At 43.8% G+C, this 27067-nt stretch overlaps 1 protein-coding gene across 1 annotated transcript in view; it reads left to right on the forward strand.

The window, feature by feature from the left end:
- CRNKL1 (crooked neck pre-mRNA splicing factor 1) overlaps window positions 1–27067 on the forward strand; it is a 752702-nt gene that overhangs the window by 653645 nt on the left and 71990 nt on the right. Inside the window, exons 12-13 of the mRNA XM_069608075.1 lie at window positions 6579–6680; window positions 6922–7170. Coding sequence (XP_069464176.1) covers window positions 6579–6680; window positions 6922–7170 — 351 coding nt within the window. The remainder of the gene's footprint in view (window positions 1–6578; window positions 6681–6921; window positions 7171–27067) is intronic.

Here is a 27067-nt window from a genome sequence, read left to right on the forward strand (position 1 = left end):
GTGATGTTGCCAGCCTGGCAGAGGCTGCTGAGCTCGACGCGGCAGCTGGAGGGAATGAGGAATGAAGCTGCAGCGGTACAGTAGCTGGTAAGTTGTTAACTAGGGGGGGGAGGCCCTAGGACGGATGTTCTAACCTTGTCTTTCTTCTTCACAGGGTCTGAGTTCGTGGATGCGGAGTGCGGTGCTGCGGCGTCGGGATCAAGATCACTGGATGTTAGGAGATGAGTCTGCAGATGAAGCGATGAAGCACCAGTTTCCTGGAGGTGAGTATGCAGGAGAATGCCTGGTTTCAAAGGTAAGTAAGCTGGTCCAAGCGGCAGTGGGCGTCATGTTGCACGCAAGTGCACAGTAACGCGAAGCACCGGCCTTAAGGATGGAGCAGCTCATATTGCTGAGCTTCTGAAGCCACGCCCACCAGGTTCAGCCTGCCTGCCACACCCGATGAGTCAGCACATGAGGATGTGTTCCTGCTCACATCTTTATATGAGCCTGGCAAAGGCGCCAGGATGGAATCCAGCCAGGGCCACTGTGTTTATGGGTCCCAAAGGGACATAAATGAGTCAAGTGATCCATTGCCCCCATCACTAGATGGTGTGGTTTTTGTGTTCCGGGGCCTGTGGCATGACAGTAACACGCAAAACACTTAAAGAGAAGCTCTCTCTCTCCTTTGACTGGTGTCGGTTTCAAAGAACCCATTTCTCAAACATATCTCTGTGTATAAGCAATTGACCAGAGCTATGGAAATGTTCAGAATGAAGATGTGAGGAAAATCACATTTGTAAATGACCAAGGAAAGTAAAATGAACCCGTGTTGCACTGCTCTGCAAAGCAGTGAATTGACATTGTACATGCTAAATGGAAATAATACTGTAAAATGCCCAGAAACAAAACTGTGTATGTTGGGAAGAAAAGCTGCCAAAATATAGGTCAATTGTACGCTGCACAGTTTATTTTTCCCTCACAAAAAGAACTTCAACATCCTGGCTAGGCCCAGGAATTGCTGTCAAACCAGTTTGGCAAGGCAGGCACTTCTAATGTACCAGCCCCCATGGGAAAGGAAGTTCCTTTACAGCATGAAAGACCCAGAGATGTGGGAAGTGGCGACTTCGTCAGACTGACTGGCATTTCTGCAGCAAGGGGCAATGGAACAGCCCTGTCACTCAAGTATGAATTCCTTTGACACCTTTCCTCAACTTCAAATGCCTAGGATCAAAGGGGAATCATAGCAACCTCTGGGCAAAGCTGACCAGAGCAAGACATTTCTCTCATCTTGGACTTTGCCAAGAAGACTAACTTTCAACTTCACCTCCTCAGAGGCATTCTCCCTTTTCTCACCTTCACCCAGAATCTCAACATCACTAGAGCTCTTGTGCTCTCGAGGCAGGATTACTGCAATAGCCTCTTTCTCAACCTGCCTCTTTCTTCCCTCCGCCCTCTTCAACTAATCCAGAATAGGGCTGCAAGACTTATCGTTGGCATCAAGCCCAGGGACTGTATCTCTCCAGCCTTAAAATCTCTACACTGGCTCTGGGGCCTGGGACCGCACTACCTGCAACTCTTTCTCACTAAATACTCGCCTACCAGATCTCTTCGATCTTCTAGATCCAATTCTCTGCTGGTCAGACGGTTCTCCAAGCACAGAGCTGGGGGCAGATCTCTCTCTTCGGCTGGTTTTGTCCTCTGGAACAGTCTCCCTCTCTTTCTCCGTCTTGAACCGGATCACTTCAAGTTCTGCAAACAACTCAAGACCTTTCTCTTCTCCCCCTCCTCCTCTCTCTCCCTCCCGTGCTTACCGCCCGCACAGCTGCTGAGATTGATGGCCCGGTCCCTCAAGAGTCCAATAGGGTCCTGGCCATTTGCCCAATCGACACCAACATCTGCCCCCCCCCTCCCCTGCACTGCCCTCTTGGCCCACACCTGCTAGTTCAGTGGTTTGTCTCGGCCTTGCACTTACCTGATGGCCGTTAGACCTCCCTGTTTTAGCTTGCGATGCCTCCGCCTATGCACTTAACCTGTTGCCTTCCCCAACAGACACCTCTGGCACTCCTCTCCCCCCCCCCGGGGGGCCCTTTAGCACTTAACCCCCTGCCCCCTTTTTTTCTCTGCACTTGCACCTTCCAGATGTCACAAGGCCTAGTAGGACAGTTTTTTGTTTATTTATTCTTTGTCATTTCCATTGTTTATTTGCTCCGTTGTTCCCTTCCCTTTTTGCCTTGAGGCGCTTTGAAACACTCTCTTGTTGTATAAGCGCCTTATAAATAACTAATAAAATAAATAGCACTGCTGCTTCAACCACAGAAGACTAAGCATGTGGGACTGTTAAAAATCACACAGCCTTCCATTTGTAAAGCTCTATACTTTTTGTTTGACGTTTGAACGCTTTTGTGGCCTCATTTAGGACCTGCAGATGAATAGGTGCTAACATCGTGTCCCAACACAGAATTGACTCTTTGGTGGAGTTGGATTGAGAGGATGGAGCCTGATGAATGTAGCCCAATTTAAAAAAGAGCAATTTTGCTATGCACATTTTTTTTGTCCCATCCCTGTAAAGAAAGTTGTCCATGAGCAAGCACGAAGAAGAGGTGGACTTGAGAATATTTCCGATTTAAAATCACCTTGTTGCCATTTGTGGTTGTTATTGCTGCAACTAAGGGGTGGCCAGATCTGTCTGCCGTAGAAGCCTGAGAGTATTTCTCAAAATGTACTCTCTGCCCAGCTAAAGATGCTAACACAACAATATAGTACTAAATAGAATAGGGCAGCCAGCAAATCTAAAATTGTTGAAAATGCGTGGGAACACTAGGTTTCTCAAGTAGGTTCCCCAGGAGAAACAACCCATCTTAACTCCTTAAAAAGACATCAGTCTGACTATAATTTTTCATATTCTATACTTTGTCATACTATCCATGTGCAGATATCAAAGCCTACTTCTCTTGGTCTCTAGCCAGGTGGTAAGGGTTTCCTTCCTCCAGGGCAGTTCTATTCTCAAATCTATATTCCAACTATTGTGTTTCACCAATGGAAAAGACGTCTGGATACACACTGTCTTTTCAGAGTGCCCTGATTGCAATATTTATTTATTAGACTGCTTTAGAGGAACACATTCAAATGTAAAGGAAAATTGTCAAAGCCTAATTGTGTGGTCCCATTGCTATTTCAGCTGGCAGAGGACCTTTTCTCACTTTATGCAACAAACTCCACCTTTGGCAGTTTTTGTTGTGTGAACAGAATTTGAGCCCTCTACCTTCCCATACACCCTCCTGGCTAAGAGCCATCTGAAGGAGCAGTTAAAAACATAGGACCAACCATCTGTAGTCACCTCTACACAACTTGCGATAAAACAGTAGCAGTGTCTGCAGAGAAGGAATGTTGATTTTCATAGATTTGTGTTCAGACTAAAAACAAATTATTTTAAATAAATGCATGCAGTGGAAGAAACTCTGAGTAATTGGGTAGCTTATCTGCATATTATTCATGTGTGAATGATGTCTCCCTTTTTTTTCTCGCTCTACTTTCTCTCTTTTGTTGTCCTGTGTTAAATTCATAATTGTGATAGGCATGTTTTGAATAAGTTTGAGTTGCGTTATGCTCCTTATACAATGTATTTAATTCTTTAGGACTCCTTAGATGTGTTATTATATTCTTTAATACCGGGGGTTTGTTTAATCCCAATGTTGTGCTGTTGTTTGTATTCACTGTTTGAATTGGTTGTTTATATTATGAAATGTATAAATTAAGTGCTTAAAAAAAGAAAAAAGAAAATAAATAAATGCAGTGCCTTCACTTTTGAGAAGGCCATGCTCAGCACCTTCTAACAATCTAATTATTGAGCTATCAGAAGAAGCTACAACAGTAACATACAGGGAGTCGACAGGAGGTTGAGAAGGAGAATCTTGTATTTATTGAAGCTGAAGTGTAATGTAACGTGTGGCACAATCGTCGCAGGTCATATTTCTAGTATGTCCCAAATCTAAAAATGTAACTTTATAGTACTTTCTAGTACTTTTCAGACTGGCAAAAAATGATTTTCAACTTACAAATAGCTTCTTGCCTGTGCAACATTTTTAGGTTGTTTGTATTTGGTAGACTTGTGTATTGCCTTGTTAAATTGAACCGGTAGTGAGAGGGGTGTTTTTGAAGACTTTATTTTATCACATTTCATACAGTATGCTCACATCTTGTTTCACTACCCGTTGAAGTTAAATTATTTTTTTAATGCTTGATAAAGTGTATGGCGCAATAGTCATAGCTAGCCTTCTAGTTCCACCAGGTATTTTGACAAGGTCAGAAAAATGCCCTGTCAGAAGGGAGCAAGAGCTTGTCTCAACCTGGGGTAGTCGGCCTACCAGGGCATTGCCAGAGCCTATCCTACCCCAGAGGTGGTGTGAGGCAGTTGGGAAGGGACCCCCAATCTCTGACATTCCTTTGTGTTACAGTGCATGCAGGACTCTCTGTACCACTGTACCGAAAGCAGTACTTTTCTGCCTTTGTTCTGGCCAGGTCTCTTGTATTTTCCTTGTAGGACTACCTCTCTCAAAAGAAACCCAGCAGCAGAAAGGAAGACCTGAAGCAAAGTCACTGAAGCTGGTGAACCGCAGCAGAATGCCTGCTACCCGACACCCAAGCCGTGAGGTACATGAGCTCCAGCCCAGCAGCAGACATCAAGGGAAAGAGACGGGTACACAGAGTGTGGGAAGCCAACAGGAGAAGACTGAGCAGTTTCCCCGATACTGTGGCGGAACAAACGGAGACCACGGAAGGGGCAGGGCTTAACAGACGATTTGAAAATCATGACACATAAATTCAAATCCTGGGGAAAGCATAGCGCAGTTTGGCCTAACAGTGCAGTTGATCAGGGGAACAAATGGGGACATGGGGACAAAACGGAGCAGAGTAAGCTGGCCTATAAAAGTCCAGAAAGGCCAGACCTGAATGAAAAGTGTTCGGGTGACGTTGGGAGAGCAGTTTGTGGACCAAGAGAACAGGCAGTGGAGTGGGGATGACAGAGTGTTGAGTCTGTGGCGGTGTTTGGAGAGAGTGTAGGTAAGATATTGTTTGTAAAAGAGAGAGTGGTAGCCGTTGGATATTGTGGTGTCTAGTGGGTGTGAGAGAGTATCTGGTAGGGAGAGAAAGAGTGAGAGAGACATTGTGACCATGTGTCAGGGGAAGTTGAGTAGGTGCCAGAGTGGAAGGAGGGGGGTGAGATAGTAGTTGGGAAGTTAAACAGTGGGGGGAAAAAGGTGGTAGGTGGAGAGGGAACCAGGGAGTGAGAGGGGAGAGTGTGGTAAAAGAGGAAGAGAGGCAAGGAACAGGCAAGGGGAAAGAGCGAGGGCAAGAGGAAGTGAGACATGGGGAGAAGGGTAGATTTAGACAGAGGTAGAAACTGATACTAGTAAGATAGAAGAGAGGTGAGGAGAAAGGTAGGAAGGGATGAGAGAGAGCAAGAGAAGAAAGAGTTGTTAGAACATCTGGAATCAGCCCTCAGAAGATTGAGAATCCTTTGGAAATCCCAGAGGGAGGGAGTTAGAAAAGGCTTCAGCCTTTAGTCCCAAAAAACAGTAAAACTAAAGAGTCGACATTCTCTTGCATTAATCATCATTAGGGGCAATTGTGGGGATTAGGTACGCCTATGGTCGAGGGAGCCTTATGGAGGCTGCAGGGACGACCTTTGTCGGACCAAAGTCCCCACCCCGAATCAATTTTCACGAGTTTTAATAAAATCTTGAAACCTATTACTGGGGTCTTTGGATTCCTGAGGCTATCTGTGACGGGATCTAAATTGCACTAAAGGCTGTAGGCAGTAATGTGGGTTTAAATCATGGGGAGATCCTTTAATAACTTAATTAACCTGGAGAGAAACTGCATGTTTGAAATTACACTTTCAGACATCGATTTATTCATGTTTTTATGATTGAGGCCATGTGCAAGGTAATGTATTTTTTGGATATTGTCCAACATGAGCAAATCTTTTTTCGTTCCATTGAGGAAGAGAAAGTAATAGTTGTTTCAAGATTCTAGGATGTTAGACTGCCCCTTTTGGCGTGGGACCAAGCTGGATTTGCATATGATCTTTTCCCTTCTGTATTGGCATGGTCTGCTAAAATTGATGGCCCTGGAGGGTTTCTCACAGCAATTGCCAGTGGTTAAGATGCATTCATAACTTTCCAGACATCAACCTTCAGTGTTGCGACTGACCCACATGACTGCCTTTGAGAGAGTAAAGGTAGTCAATTCCCACCACTTGCTATACATCTGTCTATGCTTTGCAAACCAAGAATATTCCTCAGCAGAACAATATCCTGTTATAGTTAAATTGAAAGGAAACTCCAAGCGTTTTTCTTTACATGGCTGTTGACTGCCTTAACTGGATGACTTTAAGAACACACCTAGTCTGTGTCTTTTATTCATTGTCGGGGAGGACAGTGTGCCCTTCTTTACTGATCTAATTCTCACCTTAACCAGACTCCCCTTTGTTATGTTTTTATATGTTCCATTCCTGTCGGCATCAATGTAAAGTATGAAATCATTATTATTTGCTACAGTTAACATTTTGTAAGTGAACACATTTGTTTTGCTAGGTTTTGTGGAAATCCTATATTGATTTTGAAATTGAGCAAGAAGAATATGAGAGAACCAGAAACCTCTACCGACGACTACTTCAACGCACACAACATGTTAAGGTATTTTTATAACCAGAGGGCAACTTTGTTGAAGATCTTCTAATTGCATTCATATTTTCTTGTAATTCATTTAGCTAAGGGTGAACATTTCAATGATTATGAATGCTAAAATGCTTGTGTATTATTCATCTTCAGTTTTTAACATCTTACCATTGCCAGTCAATTTTTGTTTTTTGTTTGTTCTTTATCAACGTCCTTTAAGAACATTCACTAACATTAATCTGTGCTTCTTAATCCCCAGGTATGGATCAGTTATGCTCAGTTTGAACTGTCAGCAGAAATGGAGGAGAGTGTATCGAAATGCAGGCAGATTTATGAGGATGCCAATAAAGCTATGAGAAACTGTGAAGAGAAGGAAGAGCGCCTTATGCTGCTGGAGTCCTGGCTAACCTTTGAGGAAGAGTATGGCACAGGATCCACTAGAGAGAGAGTGGACAAACTCATGCCAGATAAAGTCAAGAAGAGGAGAAAGCTGCAAGCTGAAGATGGGGTAAGGACTTTATGCTGTAGGAAGCGGCCGTCCTTTTCTTAATGGCATACCAAATATTTTGTTATTGATACTATTCGTGTTGTCTCTCCATTTTACCAAATCCTCTGATTTTAGCATACCTGATGAAGCGGGACCACTGTGGAATGTGGACTGAGCTCTCAAGAGCTTGTCCTTCATTTTAAACTGGACATGTGCCGTTTTATGGGTCGCTCTCCTTTGCCAGCGTTTCTTAAAACCTTTGTGTAAACAGATGAAGCTGTTTCCTATAGTTAATCCTTTTTTGTTTAAACTTTCAAGTTGGGAACCAGATTTTAAAAATGGACGTCCCCTAGGGGGAGTGATATGTGCTGAATAGGTTAAATCAATATTGGTTTATTCTGTTAAAACCATCAAATAACAATGTAACCTAAATAAAATACAAGGCCATTTTAGTTACTCAGAATAATAAAACTCCATTGTCCTATTTTAATAAAGATCTAGAAAATATTTGTCTAGAATATACATAGTATATGTAATTTTAAATCATGAAAATATATATATATATATGTTTTAAACAGCCTTTCCCCATATGCAACAACCCAATAACCTGCAGAAACAACCAGCCTTGTTCTTTATTTATAAATGAAGTATACAAATATACCTGGAGCTCTTCACAGCTTTAGGTCTCTTGTTGAGAGCATACAATGAAAATCTACTCTAGAGTAGTAGAATCCATATTTCTTCAATTCAGGGACCGTAAATTAGCTGACTGTGTTCAAATGATAGGTTCAAGCAAACCTGTTTTTCAGAACATCTTGGCCAAAAGATGCATCCCTACTGGAGGCAGAACCCAAAGAAAAAGCTTGTAGATTCCTGATATAGTTACATGTCTCTGAAAGGCTTACAATGTTCCCTTTGCTCCACCTGCAATGGAGTGTGCAAGAAGTCTTCAATGTTTCTGAATACCGCTCTGCACATAGGAATGAGAAATACAGGAGATAATTCATCTAGTTGAGGATAAGGATCCTTGTACTGGCTATGTAGGCCATGAATGACATTACATTATCCAAGGTTGCCAGGAGACGGTAAACCATTGTCGAGAGCCACATAACAAAAGCAAAGCCACTTGCTTTTGTTCTGCTTTTGAGTGGACTCCTTCCTTGCTGCAAGCATAATTTATTTGTATTTATTTCGAAAACACTTTTAAAACCTAAGACATATTATTAACATCACATAAAATCCAACAGATCAAAATGCACGATACACAGTACACAATAGTTTTCACCCAAAGAGAGATTCCACATATCCAATCTATTAAGGACTACACCGGCCAAGTTATCTCATCCGAAGGTGTACAACAGTTAGTGACTCCATTGAATTGGTCATTGCAAAACAGGTTAGAAGTATTGAATATGATTCACTGTACATAAAGTCTTTAAAACTATAAATACTAAAATGTGCCTGTCAACATTAACTATACAAACTAAAAAAATAAAAGGAACTATTAATGGAGTGCAGTTAATTAATAACATTAATTCGAATCGATTGTGTCCTCGCACGTATTCCTCATCGTATGATAATTATCCTTCCAGCTTTAGCTGCTTCAGAGAATCTTTTCGATAGGGGGCGCTGTGTGCCGTCTCGTCGAGTCGATGTCCCTCGAGGCCCTCTGTTCGAATGTCATCAGTATAAATAGCGCACGCAGCACCCGTTGGCTGCAGTTCCGTTTTTCCAAGCTAACATTTCAAAGAATTACGGCGCGCTTCGGTTCTTCAGTGAACTTCGTCGGCTGTTTTTGATCAACGAAAATGTCTTCCCCCATCGGCTCCACCACTGCCTAAGACGTGCTTCAAGAAGTGTCAAAACTGTGGATCGAAGATGTCGATCACTGACAACCAAAGCATAGGTCTGTGGAGTCTTGGTACCGGTCACCGTACCTCCGACTGTAACTCCTGTCAGGCCATGACCGAAAAGGCTCTGAGGGAGCGTAAAGGTAAATTGGCAGTGGGGGGTAGGTGTTGCCTTCGAAGTCTCCTTCGAAGCGCTCAAAAAGAAAGACCCGTGAGTCGAGGGATTCTCCTCAACAGAAAAGATCTAAAAGATCTCGATCGAGGAGTTGATTGCACCATTCGTCGTCTTTGAAGAAGGCCAAGAAACGGCGTTGCAGGTCACCTTAGACCTCTAGTGATTTCTCAGCCAGGGTAATCAAATGTCCAACTAAGTCAGACTCCTCGCCAAAATGGGATGCGTTTCGTAAAGAGCCATAAGCCGGTACATCATCGGGAAAAATCTCAATCCGACGAGAAATCTTCAAAGGCTTCAACAATTCAGGAATTCAGTCCATCAAGGGTTCATTCGAAAAAGAATAAAAAGTCAACAATGCGGACACCTTCGCGTCAGAGCCGTCTACGCCAGTGTCAAAGTAGACTCCGACAAAATCGACTCCGACTTCGAAGTTGTTGTAGACGATTACTTCGAAGTTGTCGAAGCCAACAGTAACCCAGGAAAAGGTTTTCAAATCCTTGCCAAAGAAATACTTTTTAAAGTCTTTAACCTATATCTATGAAGATAATGAACCTTCAGATGATACACCACCATTTTGAGTTACAATATGGAACCGCTAATGTGCCAGAGGAATTCATCTCCGAAGAGTCTAGGTTAAAAGACTTGAATGATAACCTTCAGTCAGCTAGTGGTTTAGATACCTCTCCCAAACTGGAATTTGGTAAACCAGATCCTACTGACTACGCTGACTCCTCCATATCGTAAGCTGATGAGCAAGGCGATTATTTTTAGGTTGGAGCAGGCCTACTCCTTCTTTTGAGCAGGATGACCTGACAGATATTTTGGATCAGGGTCCCCAAAAAGATGCAATTTTGCCATTTCACACTGCACTACAAGAAAGGGTCTCAGCAAATTGGGAGACACCAGGGACTGCGGCTGCAGTGAATAAACATTTTGCTAGGAGAAATAGGCCATTAAGCAGTGACCCAGAGTACTTAAAGCATCCAACATCATAAAGTTTGGTGGTTCAAGCTGCTACATCTACTAAGCAATCTGCATACCCCTTTATCCCTCCCGATAGGGATGATAAGATAGTAGATGCCTGGGTGTGAAAAATATTGACTGCTGGTAGTATGGCATTAAAGTCAACTAATGCAACTTGTACCTTGTCAAGGTTTACGTTTACCCTGTGGGACTGCGTAGCTATGGCGGCTGACCACACCCCGGAAGGTGAAGAAAGAGACGGCTTCCTGGTTATCATCCAGGATGCAATGGACATCAGCAGACATCACGTGGACATCAGTAGATCCATGGCTAATAGCACAGTGTTGTGCAGATTTGCGTGATCTGGAGCAAATCCAGATGTGCAGTCTAGACCCCTCAAAATGCCCTTTGACGGCTCGAGGCAGTTTGGAAGCAAGGCTGATGAGAGTTTGGAAAAGCTGCAGACCTCGAAAGCGGCGGCTAAATCCCTTAGCACCGCCATTAGACAGCCTCAATACCCCTACTCCGGTTCATGTTCTTGGAGGGCTAGGTCCTTTCGATTCTACTCCTGAATTGGAAGAGGTAGAGGACAAGCCAGTCAAAGAGGTCAGAGAAGATTCCCTCGTGGTGGATGAGTGAGAGGTGCTAAACCAGCGCAATCAGCAGCAGTTTTACCCTCAGAGGCCGCTTCAGCCCCCTCAAAACCACTCTGAGGCCTTGACTCACAAGACCCCGGTGGGAGGCAGACTTACTCAGCATCTGAAAGAATGGCGGGCATTACTTCAGATGCTTGGGCACTGGAAACTGTACCCCAAGGTTACTCCTTCCTTTTCAAAAAAGGCCTCGGATCATCCACCGGAGAGCACAAAAAGGTGCTATAGAACCAGTAACTGTGGCGGAAAGGAACAAGGGTTTGTACCCTTCTTCCTTTCTTTCTCATTTCCCATACTTTCTTATTTCCCAAAAGGACAGGGGATTAAGATCCATCTTGGACTTAAGAAACTTGAACAGGTTCCTTAGGAAGGACAAGTTCAAGATGGTTACCCTTTCCCAAATATTTCAGGCTCTCCAACTCTTAAGACTGGATGGTGTCATTGGATCTTCAGGATGCTTACTTTCATGTGCCTAGCCATCTCAAGCACAGAAGATGACCTCCGTCCGTGGGTTTTCACCAAGTTAATTGCGATGGTGGCAGCGAGTCTCGCGTCTATCCCTACCTGGATGATTGACTGATCAGGGCACGTTCACCCGAACAAGCCCGGGAACATCTCAGCGTAACCTGCCACTATCTCCACAGACTTGGCTTCTCCCTCATTTACAAGCAGTCCCACATGATACCATCTCAAAGACTCCAATTTATTGGAGCAGTTTTGGATGCTTCCTCAGTGAAAGCCTCGCGTGAGAGCTCAACATATTCTGCAGATGGTCACCAAATTCCAGAGTTTCCAGCATCTTACGCCCTTCGATTTTGTGAGGTTGCTCAGTCTAATGGCATCCTGGATTTTTCTAGTGCCAGAGGGCTGCCTTTGAATGAGATCCCTCCAATGGGCTCTCAGGACTCAATGGTCCGAAATCACAGGCAGAAAGTCAGACCACCTGAAAGTTCAGAGCACAGTCTCTCAGAATCTTCTGTGGTGGGCTTGCAAGGACAACATTCTCAATGGAGAATCTTTTTGGCAACTGTAACTGTACAGATAACTGTAGTGACAGAGGCCTCACTCAAAGGGTGGGGAGCCAACGCCAACAAGCTGACTGTCAGCAGTCGTTGGTCTTCATCAGAGTCCAAACTGCACATCAACCTTTTGGAGCTGAGGGCAATCAGACTAGCACTGAAGAACTTTTCTGCCCTCTGTACGGGGAAAGAATGTCCTGATAATGACAACACAGTAGCCATGTACTACCTATACAAGAAAGGAGGCGTAGGGTCACTACCACTGTGCAGAGAAGCAATGCAGCTCTGGTTCTAGGCAATTTAAGAAGGAATCTCTCTATCGGCAGTTCACCTAGCCAGAGAGGAGAACACTGCAGCGGAAAATCTGAGCAGGGAGAACACAGTCTCCCACGAGTGGGAACTAGCTCAGGAAGTCCTTCTAGAGATCTTCACCCTTTGGGGAACCCCACAAGTGGATCTGTTTGCAACCATTGTCAACCAGAAATGCAAACTGTTCTGCTCCAAGGAATTTCCCCCAAGAGGAGCTCTAGGAGACGTGTTCGTAGTGGACTGGGAGTTTCCACTCCTGTACGCGTTTCCTCCCGTTCCTGTCATTCCTCATGTGATCAGGAGGTTGAGAAAGTCTAGGAAATCGATGACCCTAATGGCTCTGGATTGGGCTAGGAGGATGTGGTACCCAGACTTTCTGGACATGTCCATCTGCTCTCCAATGCGTCTTTCACAAAGAAAGGACCTATTCTCGCGACAAGAGGGTTGGGTTGTACATCCAGAGGTCAAGACTCTCAACCTTCATGCATGGTTTCTGAGAGGTTGAGGTACAAGGATTGGGACCTCCTGAATGACGTAATGTAGATCTTGCTTTCGGCCAGAAGGCCAGCAACAAAATCTTTGTACTGCTGCCGTTGGAACATGTTCAGCAGTTGGTGCAGGGATAAGAATGTGGATCCCTTTCTATGCGACACCTATGGTGCTTTTTTCTTTGTTACATTTGGTGAATCTGGGGCTCCAGAATGGAACAATTAATGGTTACCTGGCGGCGCTATCTATTTTCAAGTGCTCTTCAGAGCAGGATTTATATTTTAAAATCCCTCTGATTGTTCAATTCCCAAAGGGTCTTACTAACGTATTTCCACCAGTTCCATGCAAAGGCCCTGTATGGGATCTTAACCTGGTGTTAACATTTCTAACATGGATTCCTTTTGAGCCTATACACTCATGCCCATTAAGACTTTTAACCTTGGAAAATGTTTTGCTAATCACAGTAACGTCCGCCCGCAGGTTAAGTGAGTTGCAGGCACTTTCCTATAAACCCCCACATACCGTTTTCTATAAAGACAGGGTTGTTCACCTTCTTTTTTACCTAAAGTAGTCTCCGACTTCCACTTGTCGCAAAGATCATTTTGCCAACTTTCTATCCACCTCTTCATCCTGGAAAGGAGGAGGAAAGATTACATAGGCTGGACCCAAAAAGGACTCTGTTTCTATACATCAACAATGGCTAAATTTTGTCAAAATGACCAATTATTGGTTGGCTATACAAGCCTTAAATTGGGTTTAACTGTTAAAAAAACAGACCCTATCCAGATGGATCATCCTGGCTATTGGGGAATGTTACAGGTTAGCGGGCCAAGACCCGCCGGATGGCTTGAGAGCACATTCCACAAGTGGCATGGCAACCTCTGCTGCTCTTCAGAGAGGTGTTCCAGTCAAAGTCATTTGTTCAGCAGCCACTTGGTCATCTGTTCACACTTTTGTGAAATATTACTGCCTGGATTCATCTTCCAGTTAGGAAGGACAATTCTGAAAAGCACTCTGCAGGGGGGGTGCAAGGGGAGGGGAAAACAGGACAGCAATGCTCTGAGTAAGTGCAGCCAGGGTAGCGCCACTCAGGGTAGTGCAAGGAGAACAAGGGAATTGTAGGGTTACAGTTACAGCCCCTAAATCGGTGGTAGGCCCGAAGGCAGTGTAAGGGTGACTGATCAAGAAAGAGCCTGGTACCCAGTGAGACTCTGAGTGTAGCCAAGCAACCAGTCAGTACAGCAGACAGGTAGGTCAGCAGGGGAGTGAGAGAGAGAAAGCCGAGGAGAAGAGGAAAGTATTGAGCTGCTTCCGGAACTTCAGGTGGTCCGGCTTGAGAGTGTCACGACCCTCGCCCAAAACCCCCTCGGGCAAACCCATTGCCCAGGTGGAGTCAGGACTCAGGCCTCTAGAGCCTGGCATCCTCTTCAAAAGCCCTCATGGGGCCAGTCCTGGCGCCTATGGCGCCAGGCTCATACACCATGAACAACAATGTGCTTGGGAACTACTTTATTGTATTGTCAGCCAACATGGAGGCATCCACGTAGCTTGGTTCCTAGGAACCAAGCTATGTGGTCTAGTGTTTTGGGTGTGGCAGGCCTGGAACTACTTTCCCTGGTACTACTTTACCTGGGCTATATAAACCACACCCTGACTGCAGAACATGCTTTGTGTTACTTTGCAGCTTGCAACGTGACGCTCACCGTGTCCAGCTATTCCCTCGAACCTCGGAGAAGCAGAACCTGCAAGGAGACAAAAGGAACATCATTAGCAGCAGAATCTTACCTGCAGTCTTCATCTTTAAACACTCGCGTCTACTGAGAAAATCTTCCTCGAATCTGCACACCTCCCGGACAGAACGACCTGAAAGAGGAAGATGTAGGCAACATTAAAGAAAGCTGTAGAGACATTTACAAATTACGAACTGCTCAAAAGGCTTACCTGGCTGGTCGCCTCTCGGCTGGCACCACTCCGGACATTCCACTTGCGCTGAAGAACACCGCGACCTACAAGGAAGGAAAACACAGGTTAGCAAAGGCAAGACTTTGCAGCGCTGCACATAGCGCTTACTTACCGCATCATAGGGCTCTTAATGCGCCATCATTTACCAGCGGAGCTCAACCAAGCCAGTTCGCCGCGCTGAAGCTCTGCATACCTAAGGAAGAAAAAAGAGACATTTTAAACAAAGAAAGGCATGCAGGATAGCAACAAAACTAAAAAACCGCAATAAGACCTACCTGAACAATATCAAACGGGCCGGCGTCAGTGAAGTAACTGGACCGCACTCGCCCATGAAAGACAACGCGCCCCTGCAAAGAAGGCAGAACGTAGAGCACGCCTAATTCTACCACAAGGCAGAAACTTCCCCGCAGACCACATCAGGGCAAAGCTGAGAAGCATAATAGCGAGTAACCCAGCTGGGTGGGGTCCCTGCGGATACCAGTTGAGCGTAACAGAGAGGGGCAGGAAGGTCATTCCAGAGGGAGGCACCTGCAGAGGAGAGAGATCTACCCCCCACTCTATGCCTGGAGAAGCGTCTAACCCTAAGAGAGTTGGAGGTAGCTGAGCGAAGGGCTCGAGAAGGAAGGTATTTTGGAAGAAAGCGTTGGATGTAGTGTGGGCTCCAGCCCCAGAAAGCCGTGTGGAAAATGCACAGGGTCTTGAACTTGATCCTTGCAGCCTCCAGGATCCAGTGGAGAGATGTCAGGACTGGAGAGATACGGTCCCTGGGCTTGAGGCCAAGGATAAATCTTGCATTCCTGTTCTGGATTAGTTGTAGAGGGCGGAGAGTAGAGGAAGCTTCTGGGGGAAAGTGAGAAAGGGAAGAGTCCCAGTCCTTTTGAGGAGGTGCACCTGGTAGTGGGACTTCTTGCCGACCTCTTGTGATGAGAGAGTGGAGTCGAAGATGACACCAAGGATTTTTCCCTCGCAGGAAGGCGAAGGAAGAGGGCCTAGGCAGGCAGCCAGAGTGAGAGAGGTAAAGCAGGGTTAGGGCTCCCAAGAGAAGGATTTCCATCTTACTGGCATTAAGGCAGAGATCGTTCGAGGCACATCAATCCTGAATCGCGGACAGTCAGTCAGGAATGAACAAGAGAGGAGAGGAGGCTGAAGGGAGCCTGAAGGAAAGCGGAGTGTCATCTGCTTAATACGGATAGTTAGAGACGGTAGAGATCAGGTGGGCCAAAGGGGCCAAGTAGAGGTTGAAAAACCAGGGTGAGAGGATAGAGCCCTGGGGAATGCCACAGGTAGAGAGAGCGGTGGTGTATAGAAAGGGACGAAGTTGGACCTGGGAGGGGCAGTCCAAGGGGAAGGTCATCAGCCACTCCAGGGACTGATCCACGGTTGCCCAAGCTGTCGCAGAGTCGATTGATCAGGATGGCGTGGTTGACCATGTCAAAAGCAGAGGAAAGATCAAGGAGGATGAGGACAGAAGGAATGCTGGAATCAAGGTTAGGGAGTAGACACTTTCAGAGCTGGATGCAGTGACCCCCAAATCAAAGTCATTAAAATAAAGCTTGTAAGTGAGCAAACGGGAAGGAAAAAAAAGAGTGCAAAAACCTGTGGTAAACTGACAAGTTGGGTGATTAGGGCTGCACATTCACTGTCAGAGGATAATACCTCAGAGCAAAATCAGACACAGTTCAGTGAGGCCCGGGAGGTTCAAAATATGGATCAGACATGGCTGTCGGCTAATCAAAGTGATGTAGGCAGTCTACAGCAAAAAGGAAAGCATTTTTTCCGGATTTCCAGTGGTTGTTCCGGTTTACAGCTTAATAATGCCAGGAACCGAATACGTTGGACCAATAGAAACCTTCAAAAGGTGGGGGACACCGTCACCGAGTTCACCGGTGAGGATCTTGAGTCCTTGGGTGTACTGGACTGTAACGAGGTTGAAGTATTGCTTAAATGACTATCCACCCAAGGAGGTTATTGCCCTAAGAGGTGCCTGCTGGTAAGTAACAAAATCAATAACAAATTAGATAACATCTGGGATGCTAATATAAGTATGCATAGGGAAATTAGAGTAGTGCGAGGTAGTAGGGGGTCGGGGGTTGGAATAGCACAGATGAGTGAGACGTATTAAGAACAATTATAAAGGTCGGCTTAAGCATTGGAAGTGTTCAATAAAAAACATTAACTGGCAAAGTATGATCTCGGTACCCAGGAGAGGCAACTTTAAGAACATTTTTGATTTGTTAACGAGGGCTAAATGGTATAGTAGGGAAAAAATACTAAGCCCTATCCAGGAGTCCGAGTGGCTCAATCATATTAAGGGGAATGGTGGCAACTCTTGTCGGGGGCTCTCCCTCAATTTTTGATTGGGGGCTGGCCACTGATAATTTGAGAGGAAGAAATTGAAAGTATGATGTGAACCTTAACTCAAGGGCCCCAGGGCCAAATGGCCTCGCCAATGTAGTACTGAGGCAGAACCCTTTGATGTGGGCATCCATTCTGAAAATCCTGTTTGACAAATTATGTGCTACGCAGGTAATTCCAACATCTTGGCAGCAATCTGTGTTAGTACCGGTTATAAAAAAAAGGTGACCAGGTGCTGCCGGCCAACTACAGGCTGCTGTCTCTACTAGATGTTACAGGGAAAATCTTTGCCACATTCGTCCTTAGGGCCTTGCAGAATTGGGTAGATGAGGCTCAATTACTAAATTTTACACAGACTGGTTTTGACCCGGGGTGTGGTATCTCCTATAACCTTAGGCTTATGGATATATTGTTTAGAGAAGCCTACGTCGCCCTGGGGGTGGCTGGGGGGGCGTGGAGGGAGGGAGGCTGACTGTGTATACCATTGATGTGGTCTTCCGGGCGGCTTTCGATGTAGTGTGTCATGATACGCTATGGCTCAAGATGGAAAATTAGGGGTTCCTCCCATGGCTTATGAGTGTACCTAAGGGCCTTTACTTTAACACCCAAGCATGTGTGCGATTGGACGATCACGGTGGACTGATAGTCCCTGTTTACATCTATAGGGCAGTAAAGCAGGGTTGGACTTTGGCCCCCCTGTTGTATAACATCTACAGGTCTGATCTTTCCTCGCAATTTACCCAAGTAATTGGTTGTTGTCCAAGAATTGGTGGTCGGACAGTGCTTTGCATGTTATATGTGGATGACTTGGTATTGTTCAACCACACTTACAGTGGAGCAAGGGCCATGTTTGATACATTGCTTATCTATTCTGCTGAAAACGACCTACGTATCAACATGGACAAAACAAAGGTTATGGCGATTGCGCCCAAGAAGTTTAAGTGCCCAGATTTTATTACCAGTTTGGGAGCGCTTGCCCTTGTGGGAAATTATCCCTACTTCGGCCTGAAAATGAGTACCTCTAGATCATAGACCCATATAAAAGAAGGCAAAAGTAGTAAGGCAAGACGTTTGACCCATTTGATTGGAAAGTTTTCAAATCAAACCGCAGGCTATACACTTGCGGGTATAATGACCCTTTATAGCCAGTGCCTTTGTCCCATGGTACTATATGGCCTAGATGCCTTAGCCATGTGTGATTTACATTGGCTTGATAAAATCGTGGGTTATTTTTGGAAGTGGATATTAAAATTACAACCCTTGGCCCCTATTGAGTACCTTAGACTAGAGTTGCGGTTAGTTTAGTTAAAGGGCCAGGCGATGATCAAGCAGGGGTTGTTGCACCTTAAAATTAATACTGTTCCTAAATATCAATTGCTCTCCTTGTTGGGGCCTGTTTTGGGTACGTGTAAAAAGTCTATATTATGATATGGCATTTGTAACGCGCCTATACACAAGTGTTTCAACGCGCGATGAGGCAGGGAGGGGGGAACAAGGGGAGACAGACAACGATCCTACTAGGCCAGGTGTCATTCAGATTGCGCAAGTGCATGGGTAGGGGGGACGGGAAAAGTGCAAGGGGGAAAGGTAGAGGGGAAAGTGCAGTACATGGTTAGTAATGAACAAGATAAATAATAAGGGGCAGCTGGTGGCAAGTGCAAGATAAGTGCAGACAAGTGCTGGGAAGGGGGGCTGTAGGGATACAGAGACAGTCCCGCAGTGCAGGGGTTGGCAGGAAGGCAGTGCAGGGGAGAGTGGCTGGGCCAAGGACCGAGATTGGTGAGTGGCCCAGTTGCTGATTCATTCCAGTTTCAGTGATTTAGCAGGGGAGAGGGAGAGAGAAAGCAGAAGCAAAGAGGAAGGTTTTGAGGTGCTTCCGGAACCGGAGATCGTTCTCCTCAAGTTTCAGGGAGACAGGAAGGCTTTTCCAGAGGGAGGCCCCTGCTGCGGAGAGAGATCTCCCCCCAACTCGTTGCTTGGAGAAGCGGCTGACCCTGAGGGAGTTGGAGGCGGAAGAGCTTAGTGCTCGAGAAGGAAGATATTTAGGAAGGGAGAGTTGAAGGTAATTTGGCCCCAGGCCCCAGAAGGCCTTGTGGACAATGCAGAGGGTTTTGAACTTAATCCTCGCAGCCACAGGGAGCCAGTGTAGCGATTTCAGTCCTGGAGAGATACGGTCCCTGGGCTTGAGGCCAAGGACAAGTCTCGCAGTCCTGTTCTGGATGAGTTGCAGAGGGCGGAAAGTAGAGGCAGGCAGATTTAGATAGAGGCTGTTAGAGTAGTCCAGCTCGAGAGAACCAGGGCTCTGGAGACGGTGAGCTTCTGGGGGAAGGAGAGGAAAAGAAGGATACCTCTGAGGATGTGTAGCTGGTAGTGTGACTTCTTAGAAACATCAGAAATGTGAGGAGAGAAGGAGAGTGTGGAGTCGAAGATGACACCAAGGTTTTTTGCCATGCAGGTAGGAGCAGGAAGAGGGCCAAGAGAGGCCGGCCAGAGAGCTGCAGGGAAGGAGGGAGTGGGTGTGCCGATGAGTAGAATCTCGGTCTTACTGGCATTAAGGCAGAGGTCGTTGGCGGCACACTATTCCGGGATAGCAGTAAGACAGTCAGAGATGAGGGACGGAGAAGAGGAGGCCGAGGGTAGCCTGAAAATGAGCTGGGTATCATCCGCATAGCACTGAAAGTTGGGGCAGAGAGCAGCGATGCGGTGGGCGAGAAGTGCCAAATACTGGTTGAACAGCCAGGGAGAGAGGTTAGAACCCTGGGGGACACCACAGGTAGAGAAAAAGATGTCAGACAGGAAAGGCCCCAGTTGGACCTGGGAGGGTCGATTTGAGAGGAAAGAGGTCAGCCAAGCCAGAGCCTGACCAGTGATACCCAGGTTATCACGGAGACGGTTGAGCAGGATGGTATGGTTGACAGTATCAAAGGCAGAAGAGAGATCAAGCAAAATGTGAACACATGGAATGTTAGAGTCAAGGTTCGAGAGCAGGAGAGGAATTCAATAGTCTAATAGCCAGACTGTATGAGAACATTGGTTGGTTCCCTCACTTCAAACGAGGCACTACACTTGTTACTTTGCAACAGCTATTCAAAAGTAAATTGAAGAAATGGGATTGGACTAACAACTAAACGCACCTTTCTACATTGAGTACATAAGCACATGTTTCAAATGTCACCCATTGTTATTTGAAAGCTCAAAGATATTTGAGACAGTGCCCTAGTCCTGTTGTTTGGCACTTTATATTGAGATCAAGTATAAACCAACTCCCTTTGTTAGTAAGTCATGCTGACTATCTTAAAATCCTGCTTCAGCATAGGACCTGCCATATTTGTAAGAGCCCAGGTTCGCTTGAAACAGCTAAACACTTATTTACAGAGTCTAAAGCTCTGCGGCCAGCTATTATGACTACAATGGGTGGTTTTATGCATAATAATGCCTCTATTAAGCAGGATGCATTTTGGAATTTTTGTCTCAATACAGAGAGTGAATTGGTACAGCTGGCCTTGTATAGATTCTGGTGCATTATTGAGAAACTGATGCCCAAGAATTACAGTTTACCCCTTGCTCTCTCATATAAGAAAAAGTTACTTACCGTTGGTAACATTATTTCGATTGGATGTTCCTCCCACGTAGTCTTCATCTTATGATAATTATCCTTCCAGCTTCAGCTGCTTCGGAATTCTTTTTTCGACAGGGCGCTGTGTGCCATCTCGTCGAGTCGATGTCCCTCGAGGGCCTCTGATTCAACTGTCGACTTCATCAATAGTATAAATAGCGCATGCAGCGCCCGTTGGCTTCAGTTCTGTTTTTCCCCTCCTGTAGAGGAATTACCAGGCGTACCATATACTGTAGGCTCCAAGAAAGCGTAAAGTGTAAGAACACATAAATTGTACGGCAGGGTAGGCTCGGAGGGGGAATGAGGAATAAGTGGGAGGAACATCCAATCGAAAGAACATTACCAGGGATAAGTAACTTCTTCTTCGAATGGATTGTGTCCTCCCACGTATTCCTCATTTTATGATACAAACAAGTAATGAGGACTCTCTTTCGTACAAATGCGCCAAACTTTTGCAATAATATCTCCAAAGTCGAGATTTATTTGTGAGTGCCCTTCATAGTAACACGTGTTTCGGTGACATTACATAGTGCCTTTCTAAAACCAGGGCTGTTAAATATATGTACATATTTGATATTGTGATTCGTAAAGTGCACAAACCAAAATAAAACAGTAAATAATGAAAATTAACAATAATTTTCCATGATTTGGCAACACAGTTAGTATGCATGTCACAAATTAATTAATGGAATAAATACTGGAGAGTTGGGCACCACAATGTTTACTCACTTCTATTCAATGTCTGCTTCTCTCAGTTAATTTTTTGACCTGGAGCTGCCAGTTTGAACTGGTCCTATAGCACAAGGACCTCCATAAACCACATGCAAAAGAAAACAAGGTAACTTTGCCTTATTATAACTGGCGCTTCTCAGTTGGCCCTTAGAGAGGGCTGCAAATTCCCAAAATATTTAAATCCAACGTTCTCATAAATTCAAATCAAAGCTTCAAATCAAAGCATCAGTTAGATCTGTGCAATTTTGGCTAGGAATGTTTTATTAACATTCCTGTTTTTATAATTAAATTTATTCTGAATGTGATCTGTTGGGCGATCATATTTTGCCATCAATATACATTTAGCCAATGCCTTTCGGTGTAAACCTTCATCAGGGCTGTATATAGGCTCTTGATTACATCATCAAGTTACACATAGTCATACATATGTTAATACAAGTTCATTGAATGATTTATATACAATACATAATCAAATTCACACATACCATTTTGTTTGTCCCACGAATATTCAATTGGTACGCCAGAAAAAATAAATGAAAAACAGAATTTTCATTTAGTATCAGCGTTACAAGATTCTATGTGCATAGTATAAAGACAGAAGAGTGTCCTACCTGATCACTTTCATGCAAATCTGGTAAGCCCCAGAAGGCTTTTCTTTTTGCAACCCTCACGGCTCCAGCCACGTGTGTTGCAAATGCTTGGTGAAACGCATACGTTAAACTTGTCTCTGTGAAAGAAACAGGCTATTTAGACAACCGTTCTAGCAAGTCTTTAATGATCAAAGCGGCGGATATTCTCTGACATTTACCTTCAATTCCTGCGTTGTTCTGCCTACTGCAGAGAGACATGCACGTGCACGTCTCTTAGTTCTATTTAAACGTTGCCTTGGAGACGGAGTCAAGGCGCCGAGGTCCGACAGGAATGCCGGAGCACGTACGCCTCGCGCCCCACCCGCGGGTGATTACCCTGGGGCGGGGATGTCTCCATGGCAACTCCTGAAACGCTATGTGTTACCAAGCTGTCAACGCCTTTCTCGTGTCATTGACATTGCTTTCGGACTATTACTGTGAATGCATGTACATAGTAGTGTAAATGCATGTTATAAGTGTAATCGGTCTTGTATATTTTGTACTGTTCTAAATTCATCATTATTGCGGGTAACTATGTATCGCTACCTCTACTGGCTAATGCTTGCAGGTTTTGTACAAAGCTAATTAACATATTATGTGAAGTGTTTAGGTTCCTCATTTGCGGGTTTCAACGGTAGGTCTTAATTAAAGCAGGCACCAGTGTGAATGTAAAACAATAGGACTGTAGCGTTTAAATTAAAACCTCACGTATGGTTTTTCATCTGGAAGGACAAGCAGAAAACCTTCACCCAAACAATGTTTTAGACAATCTAGTACATGATATTAGAAACAAATGTCACTCCAAGTGTCAAATTACGTCCGTTTCATATGTTAATGTCTGGACTCCAGACCTGGTTGGCCACTACGATGGCTGTTGTGGGAGTTCATACGCAGTCACAAATGTTTAATTACAAAAAACACATGTAGTTCATCTCTTCGTTCATTCCTTTAGGGATCAGCAAACTCAAACGATCTATCCATAAAGTTTCTCGTTGATCCATTGTTTTCTGAAAGTTTTCATGTGGATCTCTCTTCAACTATTTCTAGGATAGCAAATCGAATCTGTGCCAAGTTATGTTTTTTGTCATGCCAATGTCTTGCCACAGCCGAAGTTTTGTTGTTACGTATACAAGATCTGTGTTCGTTCCATCTTGTCTTGGCCGTTCTTACAGTTTGTCCAACATAATGCAAGCCACAGGGACATTTTATGGTATACATCACGTTCTGGGAGTCACATGTTCCAAAGTATTTTAGTTTTATATTCTCTCCTGTATACGGATGTTTCAAAGAATCACCTTTCATGATGTAGCCACAATTGCTACAATTTAGGCAAGGAAAAGTACCTATCCTCTTGGTTGCTTTCTTCTTTTGTGCTGGTCTGGTCTTTACAAGTTTATCTTTCAAATTCTGACTTCGTTGATAAGCTAATGTTGGGACCTCTTTGAATAAATGTTCTACACGTTGGTCGCAGGTGACTGTATTCCAGTGTTTTTTAATGATACTTTTGATGCGATTACTCTGTCTTGAGTACTTGGATACGAATACTAAGGGGGGGTTCATCTTCCTTCTTGGTTTTAGTTCTCAATAGATCTTCCCTTGTCGGAGTGGCTATGCGTATTTCTGCTGCTGTCACTTCTTCTTTCTTGTATCCACGGTCCAGAAATTTCTTACCCATTTCTTTGACTTCTTTTTCGTACTCTGCAGGGTCACTCACTAGTCTTTTTACGCAAAGCATCTGGGTGTATGGTAAATTTTTGATGAGGCTTGGTTGATGAAAGCTGAGTCATTGGAGTAGATTGTTCCTATCTGTAGGCTTTCGAAAGATGGTGGTCTGGTATCCTGTGTCGGTTATTCTGATTTGTACATCCAGAAAGTGTATACTTTCACGAGAGTATTCATGTGTGAACTGTATTCTTGTGTCCTTACTGTTTAGGTAATCAAAGAATTCAAGTAGTTCTTGTTCACTGCCTTTCCATACCCCAAAGATATCATCGATGTATCTTATCCAGATACCCAGATGTTGTTGCCACCATTGCTTATGTAAAACATTTTCTGTTTCCAATTTGTGCATGAATGAGTTTGCATACGAAGGGGCCATGGTGGCCCCCATAGCTGTACCAGCCACCTGTAGGTAATAATTGTCTTTGTATCTAAAATATGAATTGTTGCTGATAAATTCCAGCAGTGCCATTATGAATTCTTTTTGAGCTCTTATCTCCTCTGCCTTCAGAAGTATCCATTCTACTGCTTCGTTACCCAAATCATGTGGGATTGACGTATACAGACTCTTAACGTCAATTGTAAAGCAAATGTTTTGGGAATCAAATGGTATTGAATTCAGGTATTGCAAGAAGTGTGTAGAGTCTCGGATGTATGTACTTGTTTTTTTAATCAAAGGTTGTAAGAAGTAGTCCACATATTTACCAAGAGGTTCTAGGATGCTGTTTATCCCTGCAACAATTGGTCTGCCTGGTGGTTTGACTGAGTCTTTGTGTACCTTTGGGAGAGTATAGAAGTGTGGTATCCGTGGGTAAGAATTCATCAAGAATTTTTTCGTGTGATGGTTTATCCACTCTAGTTCTTCCGCTTTGTCTAGAAGGATCCCCATATTTTCTTTAATTTCTGCTGTTGGGTCATTTTCTAATCGTGCATAAGTATTGATGTCTCTCAGTTGTCTTTCGCATTCTTCATCATAGTCAACTGTGTTCAACAAAACTAGACCACCACCTTTATCTGCAGCTCTTGTTGTGATATTTGGATCACCATATAAGTCTTGAATTAATTTTAACTCGTGTGGTTTCATATTGCGTCCAGTTTTAGATTTAAAATGCATTTTTTCGAAGTCTCTGGTTACCTGTTTTTGAAAAATGTCTACTGATGGGATACTGATGGGAGGGATAAAAGTGCTCTTGCTCCTGAATTCCTTCAATTCTTCTTCTTTTCTGTTCCCTGTTTCTTCATTTTCTAGTTCGCTAAAAAACACTTTTAGCTTCATTTTTCTGATTAGTTTGTATAGTTCAATTTTGGACTCAAATAAGGTGCTGTCATATGTGGGCACAAAGCTTAATTCTTTTTGTAGTGTCTGTAGTTCTTGAGTCCTCAATATCCTTGCTGATAGATTTATCACAATGTTTTCTTTTGTTGTAACCTTGTGTTCGGTTTCCCTCTTTGTCTTTCTCTTCCCCCTTCTTGTTCGCCTCTGCCTTTCTCTAAAAAAGCTGTTCTTCCTCTCGTCGAAGCTTCTGAGGGCCTTGTATATCCTGAAGCTGTTGGTTGATTCTCTTCTTCTACGTTAGTTGACTCTCTTTTAGTGTCTGTTCCTGAGCTGGACGTCTCACTGGTATTTGTAGGTTTTGGTTTTCTTATTGGAGGGCCATATTTATCCATCCAAGTATAAACTTCATCCTTCAGATAGTCATACGTATCCCTTTTGAATTTTCAGATCTTTTTGGTTTCAAGCTCTGCCTTGTAGTCTGCTAGATTACTGTTAATCTCTTCCAGAATTATGTCAACTTCTTCTCTGTTTAGTGTTGCCACAAGTTCTTTTGCTATTTCTTGAATTTCGTTATTGAGGTCGGCCAAATTGTTGGCTAACTCTTGTATGGTGAGTGGTATGAGATCCAGGGAACACTTATTTAATATTGCCTCATTAATGGACAGAAAGTATAAGGGATGGGCGAAGGGGAGGATGTGAAAGGTAAAGATTATGCACATAAAACGGAGAGAAAAAACAAAAAACAAAAATGGAAACAAAATAGTCAATAATAATCATCATTTTCTTTGTACATTATTTTTATATAACATTCTACACTTTTATTTCGTAACTAGTACTGATTTTAGTTGTAGGTTTTACCATGAACTAAGTTTGATGATGTCATGAACACCTTAATCTTGTATTCGTGTGTTCTTTCCAATTTGTTCATAGAAAATATACAGGACAATGTCTAAATTCCTCCAAAAATATTATGTCTCACATTGCGCTTAAAACCACTAATAAGTGCTACATATTGATATGGGCTCGAGGAACCATCCAACACCATTTTGACATGGGATATCCCAATGTTACCTGTTAGTATGATGCTACTCGATTTTAGCTTTCCGTCTGTTCTGGATATTAAATGGGTTAAATCCCTGAAAGGAAACAAGTTTCGTTATTCACCTAGTTACATTAATATATCTTTCGCTATAGGCTGAATTTGCCTATTGTATAAAAACTTTTTGTAATACTTGTAACTGCATTGTCATTCCTCATTGAATATGCTGATAGAATAATTCTACTATTTCATTAAGAGAAACCTGATGCTGTAAACACACTGTTGCTTGTTTTTAGAGCGTTATTATCACATGATGTACAAGGCTATTTCATCTTAGTATGCTGAAAACGCTTGTTAGCACTTTTTATGGCATGCGCGTGTGTTGTAAACACGCCGTGTATTGCTGCCGTATGCTGCGAAATAGACGCACGCACTTCGCGTATGACTTTTAATTGAGATTAGCACGCTTACCGTATCGTCCGAGACGTCCAAGGTAAAACGATCAACCCACATCCTTGCTGCATCTGTCTTTTTATACAAACTAGGTGTTCGTGTTGATGGCGGGAGTCATGGCAACACGGTAGTCCATCCTCGATTGCCATGGCCCCGTCGGCCATCTTTTGGGCTATCTAGTGTGTACTAGAATGGTGGGACGTGTTTTAAATACTGCACTGTTACTTTACGTTTTAATTTATAAGTATGCACATACAGTTCAATGTTAGTACTTAACGAAAGCTAAATAAGCGTAATTCTTATATTATTAATACTATTTTTAAATTTTGCGTTAAGTGACATCCTTATATTTCTAACACTCTTAGCCTTGCAATGTTTTAAGAATATCGATAATTATAGCCTAATCGTCTGAACATGCATAAGTATGAATGCAATGAATTGTAAACGGGCGAGATACCAGTTAGCATTGTATTTTACATGGGATACATTTAAATAGGTACTAAGTGGACCTGTCTCATGTATCACCTCGTATCTTTTGAAGGTTACTTTTGAGCACATTAGTAGTTGATTAAATATATTGTCCCAAGTTATGGGTACGTCATGTTTTGAACACATTAGATGATCTTGTATGATTATAGTGTGCAATTACGTCCATTAACAATTGGCCCTTTTTCACAAT

Source organism: Ambystoma mexicanum, chromosome 4q (genome assembly GCF_040938575.1).
Source record: "Ambystoma mexicanum isolate Mex_15411 chromosome 4q, UKY_AmexF1_1, whole genome shotgun sequence".
NCBI classification, from domain to species: Eukaryota; Metazoa; Chordata; class Amphibia; order Caudata; family Ambystomatidae; genus Ambystoma; species Ambystoma mexicanum.